Genomic DNA, 11,997 nt, shown 5'->3' with positions numbered 1-11,997 from the left:
GAAAAAGAAAGGAGAAATAAAAGCATTTTACTGTGATACTGCCTATTTGAAATGGGCGTTATTTTTGATGCAAAACTCTAGGTTTTTTTTGCGAATAAGGTTTTGGGTCAAAAACCATAGGTGCTTGCATGGGAACCCCCATGCCCCACCCATTGAATGCCCCAATGGCGCTAAGTAATGCAAAGCAGCGCTAAGCGCTTTTTTGCATTACTTGCCAGTGAATTTCCAGGTCAAAACAAGTTTTGCACTGGAAAGAAAATTAGGAAATAAAGATTTTGTGTCAATTGTGTCATTTTTGTGATGCAAACATGGCCCAAAATGTTTCTGAATATGATAAAATACATTATGTGTCAAGCAGGGGGCACAAGAGGGCCTTAAGGAACAGTGGAGAGGGAGAGAAATGCAGATTGGAAGGGGTACTAAGAGAGAGAAAACAGATTATTTTGTGCAATAACCAACAGATTTTCATTCTCTTTCTAAACAGAGATAGGGAGTGTGTGTGTGTGTGTGCGCGTCTTTAGTTTGTGTGTGTAAAAATTCCTGGTGAAATACGACAGACACTTCACCATACCCAACTTAAAGCACTTTCACCCAACTATTTATCACAAATTACATTTATTAGGGGAGCGTTGACACCACAAACCTCAGGGGAGTGGGGGTAGAGTGAATGAAGTAGAGTGGGGTAGACTGGAGTAGAGTGGGGTAGATAAGAGTGGAGTGGAGTAAATTGGAGTGGGGTAGATTGGGCTATATTAAATGGAGTAAAGTGCAGTGGTGGGTAGAGTGGGCTTGAGTGGACTAGATTGGGGTGGAGTGGATTGTGGGGTAGATGAGTGTAGTGAAGTGTGTTAGATTGGAGTGGAGTGTGGTAGATTTTAGTGGAGTGTGGTAGACTGGTGTTAGGTGGATTGGGGTAGATTGAGCTAGACTGGATTGGAGTGGGGTAGATTGAAGGAGTGGGGTAGAGTAGAGTGTTTTAGATTGGAGTGGGGTAGATTGGAGTGAATTGGGGCAGTGGGGTAGATTGGAGTTTAGTGGGATAAGTGGTATGGAGTGGAGGGGAGTAGAGTGGCATAGAGTAGAGTTGATCGAGTAAGTGGCGTTGAGTAGAATGGCGTAGTGTGTCTTAAAGTGGAGAGGAGTGGATTGGCGTTTCAGAGTGGAAGGGCGTAGAGTGATCTAGAGTGGAATGGTGTATGTAGAGTGAAGTGGTGTAAAGTAGAATGGGGTAGTGTGATCATGTATGGTGTGTTAGTGCACTGCCATTTTAGACAACACATTTTCAGTTGAAATGACCATTTCATTTTAACCAACATACAGCTTTACTGCTGGTGTATTAATGTGTTCGTATTCAAATACGTTCCACCACATATCGGAATTCCACAAAAATTTGCTTCATTTGTAGATATCTTATGTATGCTATATTCTCAAACATCAGCACAGTTCATCTTTGTTTTGTGCTAGAAAAAATAAATCCTACACCTTTCCTCTCACGTGTTCACTCAGCTGGATTGCCATATAAATTCTCTCACTTTGAAGTCAGAGAAAGAAAAGTAAACATCAAGCTCCATCTGAAGACAGAGTCTGACATTGCACCTCTGTCTTCCAATGCACAGCAAATGTGACAAGATAACAACAAGATTTAAAGGCCTGTTTAGGGAAAGTAGGTACTTGGAAAGATGCAGGCAACATGGGATGCTCATGGGAGGGACGAACTCAAGCTGGACAGCCTAAAGCAAATAAAACAAGTGAATAAAGAGCAAGCAAATGTAAGTTACTAGCCACAGAGCCAATGGTAAACAATGGGTGGAATACCTTCACAGGAAAGCTTTCAGAATCCCCACAATAAGTCATAAGCAAACCCGACAGCTGTGCTGTATGGTAGTCTTTGGACTAAAAACAAAACGTTGGGGACCACTGCCTACATTTTAAAGAATATTTTTTTAACATTCTCAAAGAGGATGTGGTCCCTAGGGGGACTCCTTTGCATTTGGGAATGGGTTACCGCCACCAATTCTGAATTGGTAGTAAAATATTAATGTTTTGTGACTGGAATTTGAATTTAAGCGTAAATCATTAAAACACACCACTGTGATTTGGTATTTGGAAGGGACGCCCTAAACACACCCCTTTAAAATACTGCATTGCAAACCCAAATTGCGATTCCGTAGAATCAGTTTGGTGTTTCTTCATAAAAATATAGCATTCTTTGCAGCCGCAAATAGCCCAGTTCTGCAAAGTTGGGCGTTTGCAACCTCAAAAGTGCTTTGTATATTTGGTCCTCTGTCTTTCTAACAAACCGTGATAATATGAACAACCGGAACAACCCCTTAACACTTGTATAGGGTACAACTCAGTATTACCTAAATGCCACTGGTTTAATCAGCCCCAGAAAGTTGAAACCCCAAGCCTGCCGTATTCTGCTGCAAGCATCAGGCGTCTGGCCCCTTGAACTGACCCACATCATTTCTTATTGATCAATGAAGGCTGCCCGCATGGCGACCTCGGTGTAGGTTCAGGCCCCTCGAGGTGGGAGAGGGACCCTCAATGGAAGCTGCCCTTGACCTAGTTTACATTTTCAGTGGGAGCCAGGGGTTTGTGATTGTCTGGTGGGGGGCCGCCAGGTGGGGATGTCGGGGTACTGGGCGACCAGCATTCAAACAGGGTGGGCTGGGGGCATTGCCTTCTTTTTCCCTGCCTGGCGCCCTGCAGCTGATGTATTTGCCTACTGCCCCCTGCACCATGGCGTTTTGGTTCTCCTGCCCTCCCACCTATGTTACCTCTTTGAAGATGTTTTAATTTTTCCTCAATGGTATTTTCTTTTCAGTATTATCATGGTAGACTCGTGATTGGTCTCAAAGCAGCTAGACAATTGGCATCAGACTTTAAAAAGTCACCTGTATTCAGCGTAAATGTTACCCCTTGAAAGAGCGGTGGTACTGCAGTCATCATCTGGGGGGCAACTGTCCCTAGCCTTTCACTAGCGGTGCCCATGGTCTTCTAGGCACCCCCAGGTACACACGGTGTTTATGCTGTGTCTTTTTGAATCTGGGTAGACAGCTACCGGCTGGTGATCACAATGGTCAGCCCCCCCAGCGGCTGTGGAAGTGCTGAGCGCCCCCTACAGCAGTCAAGAGTAGCTGCAGCCACCTGGGAGACTTAACCTGCTGCCGTGGCCACCAAGTGACCCCGCCCTCACCCCCACACCTGTGGCACAGTCAGCCCTGGTTGTGAAGCCCTTGGAATGCTGCATGCTGAGGCCTGCAAGTCCATGTGACCTAAAACACCCCAAGAACAACGAGTACAGGTGAATAAAGCACAGCGCCTGGATGGAAGCGCCACAGGACCCATGACAGCCACACCATCACCCGAACGGTGAGATTACTCCCCCAACCCCCAGTTACCATCGGCAGTCACAGTTCAGTATAAAAAGTGTTTTATTTTAAAACAATTATCTTTCAACACATTTTTGCTTTGCAAAAAATATACAATATTAAAGTGCATTCGTTGTGTATGCCACGGGGTAGGGAATGGGTGAGATCCAGTCCTTTGCCAATGCCGCAGGAAGCCGTACAAGGCAGTCGAGAGGGACACTTGGGCCTTAAGCAGTCAATAAGGCCCCATTGCCAGAGGGGCGGTCTATAGTCATTATTTGACCGAACGCCTTTGTAGTGATCCTGGCTCCTCTGTAAAGCTGCGCTGACAGGGCCCACTCAAGAGCATGTAAGCTGGGGTGGCAGGGCCCAATCAAGAGCCTGTAAACTGGGGTGGCAGGGCCCACTCAAGAGCCTGTAAGCTGGGGTGACAGTGCCTGCCTGTCCAAGAGTCTGCACGCTTCGATGACACGGCCTGTTCAATAGTTTGTAAGCTGAGAGTGCCTGTCCCAGAGGCTGTAAACGGCGGCGCCAGCCCATCCAAGGGTCGGTAAGCCGCGCTGCCAGCCTGTCCAGGACCTACTCCGTAAACCGCGATGCCAGCCTGTCCAGGACTTAATCTGTAAAAGGCGGTGTCAGTAAGTAAACTTCGCTGCCAGCCTGTCGGAAATCTGTAAGCTGCAGTGACAGCCTGCCAGGCGCTCTCTACACGGAGCTCTGGGAGAGCGTGTCGTCCAGCTCGCAGTCGGAGTCGTCTGAGCTGTGGCCCGGGGCCCTCTGCCGGGCCAGCTCGTCCTCCGAGGTGTCTGTGCGGGGGTCCTCCGGGTCTCCCCGCGGGGGCGCCAGGCCCAGCCTGGCCAGCTTGGCCTGCTGCTGCTCCACGCTCTGCTTGCGCCACTTGATGCGCCGGTTCTGGAACCACACCTTGACCTGCGGAAGAGAGGAGGGGGTTAGACACTGACCACGGAGGGTTCTTCCAAGTCACTGGTGGTACGCTGCACAGCGCCTCGAAGCAACGTCTGATTGTGTCTGGCTGCCTGCACCACTGTGATGAACTCCCCCCCCCCCCCCCACCCTCCCCCCAATGACCTCCTCGGATTCCCTCACCCCGCAAAAGTGCCCCTTATCTCCCCATAGCCCCTCTCACATGCATTGCGCTACTTTGATAGCGTCGGTAAAGGCTGGCTTTACTAATCCACACTCCATTGTCCCCATAAAACACAGCTTTGCTCTTTGCAGCAGGCACATTAACCCTCCTATGCTACTTCATGGCGAGAGAAGCTGCCACTAGCGAAAACTACGCTCTCTCTCTAGCAGGAACATCAAGAGTTATGGCATTTTTATTGCTGCCTGAAAGCGGGACGCACAAGTCTTTGATTTTGCAGCAGGTGCATTTAAATCTTAAGTTATTGCTTACTGCAGAGACCCCCGAGTAAGTAGGTGTATGGGGAGGGGTTGACAGGTGTTTGTGTGCATAAATGTATGCACATATGTGCACGTGTGTTAGTGGGTGCGTGAGCAGGGTCGACTGGTGTATGTATGATTGTATGCACGAGTGGCTTTGTGCAAGTGGGTTCATGGGCGGGGTTGACAGGTGTATGCGTGTGTATGTGTATGAATGTATGCACGTGGGTTCATGGGCGGGGTTGACAGGTGAATGTGTGTATACATGCATGCAGGTGTGTCAGTGGGTTCAGGGGCGGGGTTGACAGGTGAATGTGTGTATACATGCATGCACGTGTGTCAGTGGGTTCAGGGGCGGTGTTGACAGGTGTATGTGTGTATGAATGTATGCACGTGGGTTCATGGGCGGGGTTGACAGGTGTCTGTATGTTTCAATGAATTGTACGTGTGTACACGTGTGTCAGTGGGTTCATGGGCGGGGTTGACAGGTGTATGTGTGTATACATGCATGCACGTGTGTCAGTGGGTTCAGGGGCGGTGTTGACAGCTGTGTGTGTGTACACGTGTAAGCACGCGTGTGCGTGCCCGGGCAGCCGCGCCTGACACCACTCACCTGAGCCTCGGTCAGCCGCAGGGACGACGCCAGCAGGAACCTCTCGCTGCCCACCATGTATTGCTGGCGGGAGAACTCCTGCTCCAGACGGGACAGCTGCTCGGGGCTGAAGATGGTGCGGATCCGCTTACACTTGCCGGCCCTGGAGCTCATGGCCGGGTAGCAGTACTGCGGCACGGGGTGTCCTGTGAGGAACGAGAGAGCGCTGGTAAGAGACGGAAGAGACCACCGCACGCAGACAACATGGGCGCGCAGGGGGAGCGCTCGGCATTACACATCGAATTACCACATACAGGCGGCCGGGGTAAGAGATCAAACAACGGCAAAGAAAGCCATATTTAAAAACCAGGCACGCAGAGATCAGAAAACTGTGCGGGCGGACACACCTGAGGACAGACACGTTTACACCGTACACAGAGGTAGCATTATAGGAGCTATAACGTGCACTCAGCGCTATAAAATAGGGAATTAATATTAAACGAGAAGGCACCGCCGAGAGGGGGCAGCAGGCGTGGCGGGGTTTAAGTACACGGCACGAGTGACCAGAGCGGATACAAGGCTGAGGACAGCGGTCAGAGGTGCGATGGCACCCAGGGTTGAGGAAGGGCACGGGTGCGAGGTCCAAGAGTGAAGGGTGAAGAGAGTGGGTAGGCCACGTTAGTGAGACAGAAGGACAAGCAGTGTGGAGCGTGGGAAGCAACACACGCGAGAGAGGACAAGCAGTGTGGAGTGAAAGATGACACGTGAGAGAACCAGAGAGAAGTCAGGCCGGGCCTCACCTGTGCGGAAGAGCCCTCCGGGAGGATAGCAGAGCGGGTACAGCGGCTGCGGCTGCAGGACGGGGGCCCTGGGGAGCCAGCTCCCCTCCCAGCCCCAGCGGGCAGGGCTGGCCCTGGCTGACGGAGCAGGCGGGTCCGGTCTTCCCAGCAGAGCCTCGATGGTGAAGGATTTTCCAGGCTGTGGCGCTTTGGCCTGTAGCTGAGGGGTCCAGGGTGGCATCGGCTGCGAGAAGGCTTTGGTCGGAGGCTGGAGGGCCCAGGGCGGCAGCTGCTGTGCCATCATCATCCTCGGGGTGTCCAGGCTGAAGCGAGTGAGTGTGTGCTGTTCTGTGGTGCACGGCAGATCTGAAGAGGCAGAGGGCTCATCTCGACCTTTTATACAGGATCCGCCGCCCTCTACAAATACCCCCAGCAGCCCGACCAACCAGAAGCCGGCCACGACAAGAAAGAGGCAATTAACGAAAGGCCGGACCCCGCTGGGGTGCCAATGGCCCAACTCTGGTCCATGCTGGGGGGAGCTGACGCCGAGGGCCACCAGAGGGCGCGCTGAGCACCACTGAGTTGGCCTTGGACTGAACTTTAAATCCCTTCACACCTCCGTCCTTGCCCTGAAAAACACCCCCACCCAAGCAGAGCAGGCACTGAAACCAACCCACAACAGCGCGACTCAGATCGCATCTCGAGGGCTGACACAACAACTAAAACTATCACAACAGACACGAGTCATGGCACTGGGACAAGACCACAGTCACACCAGACACTGGTCCTATTACCGAGGAAAAACCACAACTTCACTACCACCCCGATAAAAACACACGACTCACCATAGACAGGGCCGGCTTTAGTGCTGGTGGCGCCCTGTGCAACAATATTTGTTGGCGCCCCCCCCCAGATGCATTGAATTAGTTATATAGCGCCACTCATACCAGTGTAGGGTGTCCGAGCACTTTGCATCACACACACATTACACAGAGACAATCAATCATACGTGTGTAAATCAGTGTATAGGAAATGTTACTTAAGCCAAAGGACTGAAAGTGTAGGAGTCACATGTCATCCATACTGGTAGGCAGTATAGTTTAAGAGTGCTTGGTGTGGAGAAGCACAAACTCAGAGTCCAAAAAGAAACTGCATAGTTGGGAGTTTTCTTTAATAATAAGAATCGATTTCTAGCCAAATTAACCCTTTTTGCAACATTAATCAATGTTCTAATAATGTATGCTTTGCAGTGTGTATGCAGTTCTGTGATGAAAGATAATAGCTCACTGTTGTATATTAGGACTTTAAGTTATAAATTGCAAGTAACAAAAGGATGTCTCTTTTGAAAGCAGTAACCTGCTGATCTACTTACATCATATGCACTCTGTAATCTACTTTTTACACGTTCTTTGCAGCAGGCTTATTAACCCTCTGCACTAACTTCACCTAAATCAAAACCTCAACTTTACAAAACACTGATCTCTCTCCAGGAAGATAATTAATCACACGAGTTATCTTGACATTATGTGAGGCCTGGTAATTGCCGGCGGAAAGAAACGCTGCAGCAGATGCTTCAAAAGCTCAATAAACTTTCAAACACAGCGCCCCAAGGAAGCCAGCACCCGGTGCGGTGGCACCGGTCGCACCGCCCTAAAGCCGGCCCTGACCATAGACCCTAGTCCTGACATTCCTACTCGACTACAAACACTGGGACAACACGTGGTTAAACCCTGGCCATGGCACTCATGTGAACCCACAACTCACCACGAACTCCAGGCCTGGCACTGATACACAACCACAACAATGTATCCCAGACCGCCGCTCGGGGGCTGACACAACATCCAAGTGCCTCACCACAGACACTGACAATACTGAGATAAAACTGCAACTCAACCCTGGCCCAAGCCCTGTGACTTAGACAGCACCACAAATCACTTGGGCTGGCCCAGGCGCTGACATAAAACCTTAACTCAGGTCAGACTCTGCCCTGGCTTAGATCCTCAACCACAGCAACTCACCTCAGACTCTGCCCTGGCTTAGATCCTCAACCAAACAACTCACCTCAGATCCCGGCCCTGTGATTGAGACAGCGCCAAAACTCACTTGGGCTGCCCAGGCGCAGACATAAACCCTTAACTCAGCTCAGACTCTGCCCTGGCTTAGATCATCAACCACAACAACTCACCTCAGACCCCGGCCCTGTGATTGAGACAGCGCCAAAACTCACTTGGGCTGGCCCAGGCACGGACATAAAACCTTAACTCAGGTCAGACTCTGCCCTGGCTTAGATCCTCAACCACAGCAACTCACCTCAGACTCTGCCCTGGCTTAGATCCTCAACCACAACAACTCATCTCAGACCCCGGCCCTGTGATTGAGACAGCGCCAAAACTCACTTGGGCTGGCCCAGGCGCAGACATAAAACCTTAACTCAGGTCAGACTCTGCCCTGGCTTAGATCCTCAACCACAGCAACTCACCTCAGACTCTGCCCTGGCTTAGATCCTCAACCTCAACAACTCACCTCAGATCCCGGCCCTGTGATTGAGACAGCGCCAAAACTCACTTGGGCTGGCCCAGGCGCAGACATAAAACCTTAACTCAGGTCAGACTATGCCCTGGCTTAGATCCTCAACCACAGCAACTCACCTCAGACTCTGCCCTGGCTTAGATCCTCAACCACAACAACTCACCTCAGATCCGGGCCCTGGTGTAGATCCTCAACAACAACAACTCAACTCAACCCTGGCCCAAGCCCTGTGACTGAGACAGGACCGCAACTCACTTAGGCTGGCCCAGGCACTGACATAAAATCTCAACTCACCTCAGAATCTGCCGTGGCTTAGATCCCCAACCACAACAACACAACTCTGAGCCCGGCTCAGGCCCTATGACTGAGACAGCACCACAACTCACTTGGGCTGGCCCAGGCGCTGACATAAAACCTCAACTCCCCTTAGACTTAGCCCTGGTGTAGATCCTCAACCACAACAACTCAACTCAACCCTGGCCCAAGCCCTGTGACTGAGACAGGACCGCAACTCACTTGGGCTGGCCCAGGCACTGACATAAAATCTCAACTCACCTCAGACTCTGCCCTGGCTTAGATCCTCAACCACAGCAACTCACCTCAGACTCTGCCCTGGCTTAGATCCTCAACCACAACAACTCAACTCTGACCCCGGTTCAGGCCCTGTGACTGAGACAGCAGCACAACTCACTTGGGTTGGCCCAGGCGCTGACATTAAATCTAAACTCAATTCAGACTCTGCCCTGGCTCAGGTCCTCAACCACAACAACTCACCTCAAACCCCAGGCCTGGCTTAGATCCTCAACCACAACAACACACTTCAAACCCCAGGCCTGACATCAGTGCGCGAGGGCGGCGTCTAAGTACTCAGACGACGTCATCCCGGCGATCACGCCGCCGATGACGGACGCGGAGCCGCAGAAGACACCTAGCGACGCGCAAGGGTATTGCTGACGAAAAATCTTTCCGGATCCAGCCTGACGCCTGGGGATATTCTAAAGTGAGGAATCTAAGTAACGTGTTTCTTTCAGATTTAGATCCTCAACCACAACAACTCACCTCAAACCCCAGGCCTGGCTTAGATCCTCGACCACAACAACTCACCTCAGACTCTGCCCTGGCTTAGATCCTCAACCACAACAACTCACCCCTGCCCTGGCTCAGTTACTGAACTACAACTCACTCTAGGCTAAGCACAGGGAAAACCGTACAAATATTACCACATACTCTGGGCATGGCTATGACAAAGCACAGCTCAGACCAGAACTCAGGCCTTGCTCTGGCATTCTACCAGAGCAACTTACTTCAGACCGCACCTTAGGCACTGGTACTGTTTAATACAAATGACTTCATAAAACGTATCCTAGTCCTCGCGTCGCCACCTTTGAAAGGCTATTGCTTAATAATAACTTATTATACATCACTTGATCCTACAGATGTTGCGGTTTCCAAATGCTGTAAGTGTGACCCTGCCACTAAACTCCAGACCACGCCTTCCTTGGAAGACCCTGCAGTCTGATAACTAAACGACTCAACCTGTAGCCTGGACGCGGGAGCTCGAATTCCTGCTTTGGTAGCGGACCAAATGTGTGATTCCTGTCACTTTACTTTATTTCTGTGCTTGAAACTGTAAATGGGTCATGTAAGCCCAAAAATAAGTGCAATTTATATGAAATCTGGTGGCACTGTATTGTATCATTCATCACCACTCACCTTGAACCCTGTCTAGCCACGCCTCTCTGTTAGCTGTAATGATTCTAATAGGACCGTATTGTTCATTAAAATATACGTGTATTTACGCGCAAACGTGGCATATCGTTTAGCCATCATTGATAATGGTTGAAATAGAACACTATTCACTGCTGCATGTACGTTTTATGCGAAATGGTTTAATACGATGACCACATTTGAAGATTCGCATGTTGACGATTTAAGAAAAAAGCCCACTTGACCCTGCTGGGATGAGATGCAAGCGGGCGGCCTTCTGGTTACACCGATCTTCGCAGTGCGTGCGCAACCCCCTGAGTTATTTCTGTAGCTAATCGATACAAATCCCGTTCCTTCACACACCGAGGGCCCGTGCTCACACCTTGCCCACGGTCCCGCGTATCTCCTGAAGGATACCTGCTCGGCCACTCTTGATAGCTTTCAGATGGCCATTAGTTTTAAATTCCTACATCTGACACCTCCGCAAATGAGCTGGGAAAAGTCACACGTGGCCCCTGGCCCTGCAGGGAGCAGGCCTCGGCCAGAGGCCTTCATCGTTTGCCTTTTCTTTTATTGAGGAGGAAATAGATGGGGAGGGGTCTTGCCCGGGCAACACACCTGCGAAGGCGGCCCCTCCCCAGGACCGGCCGCGGTCCCCTTCTGATATCGGCCACCTTTGGGTCTCGACCAGTAGAGGCGAGGCTGTCCATGGGGCGAGGATAGCGGTTATGGATGTACGTGCCTCGCGCCGGAGCTTAGAGAATGACAAGAGGTGATTTCAGCCCCCTGCTTGCCTTTCCTGCCAGTGGATGGGACCCAAGGGCAGGGTGACCAGACGTCCCGGATTTGCCAGGACGGTCCCTGTTTTTCCCCAGCTGTCCTGGCAGATTTCAAGAAACTTAGCTCATGTCCCGGTTTTTAAAGAGGGTCAACTGAAAAGGGAGGGAGGTGCTTTTTAGGTCTCGCCTGACCCAGCGCACGCGCTCGTCTGGCGAGACGTATTGAGAGGGCTCCAAAAAGTGCTACCAGGCCAGCCTACAGCTACAGTGCATGTGCGCGGTTTTACCGCGATTACTTTCACTTTCGCGGCCGCACAGCCGCTTTGATGTTTGATCGCGATCACGTTCGCGGCCGCACGGCCACTTGGCATATCCAATAGGTCTCGCTTTTGGGACCTTATAAGTATTTAAGTTATGCAACTGTTGCATGGCTAAACACTTATAAGGTCCCAAAGGCGAGACCTATTGGCTATGCCAATGCTTGTTTATGTTTTACAGAGCAGGGATAGTTAGCAGTTGTTTCAAGAAAGCAGTTTAATTAACAGGCAAGCTACTGGGTTCAAAAATTGCATTTTATGTATGTTCTTATTGCCTGTTCTGTAATTCTCTGCTGAGGAGCGGTGTCATTTTGTGCGCTCGCTTGAAGTAAAGTTGTAGTCCTTCTAATTTTGTGGAATGTCCCCGTTTTTGGCTTTAAAATTCTGGTTACCCTACCCAAGGGGGGGGTTGGTGGGGCTGTGAACTGGCTCTCCTGTCCACGAAGGTAGGAAAGGCCTGATAGAACGGTGCTCACTGTCCCCACGCGGGGGTGTGGTTCTGGTAAAGGGGGCAGA

At 50.8% G+C, this 11,997-nt stretch overlaps 1 protein-coding gene across 1 annotated transcript; it reads right to left on the bottom strand.

The window, feature by feature from the left end:
- Positions 1–3,436: 3,436 nt before the first annotated feature.
- Positions 3,437–6,505, bottom strand: LOC146863337 (homeobox protein notochord-like). Its single transcript, XM_085643356.1, has 3 exons — positions 6,171–6,505; positions 5,392–5,576; positions 3,437–4,304 (listed from the first exon to the last, which is right to left on the bottom strand). Exons 1-3 carry the CDS (start codon positions 6,454–6,456, stop codon positions 4,080–4,082), a joined length of 696 nt encoding a protein of 231 aa, XP_085499482.1. The 5' UTR covers positions 6,457–6,505; the 3' UTR covers positions 3,437–4,079.
- Positions 6,506–11,997: the final 5,492 nt, after the last annotated feature.

The sequence above is a fragment of the Triturus cristatus genome, chromosome 2_2 (assembly GCF_964204655.1).
Source record: "Triturus cristatus chromosome 2_2, aTriCri1.1, whole genome shotgun sequence".
NCBI classification, from domain to species: domain Eukaryota; kingdom Metazoa; phylum Chordata; class Amphibia; order Caudata; family Salamandridae; genus Triturus; species Triturus cristatus.
Note: the sequence above shows the minus strand (reverse complement) of the source record. Positions and strands in the feature narration are given on the sequence as shown.

Coding starts and splice junctions, on each gene's coding strand:
- LOC146863337 (XM_085643356.1), bottom strand. CDS start 6,456: ATGATGATGGCACAGCAGCTGCCGCCCTGGGCCCTCCAGCCTCCGACC. Junction 5,577..6,170: donor CGGAGGGCTCTTCCGCACAG/GTGAGGCCCGGC, acceptor CGTTCCTCACAG/GACACCCCGTGCCGCAGTAC. Junction 4,305..5,391: donor TGCGGCTGACCGAGGCTCAG/GTGAGTGGTGTC, acceptor TCTCTTCCGCAG/GTCAAGGTGTGGTTCCAGAA.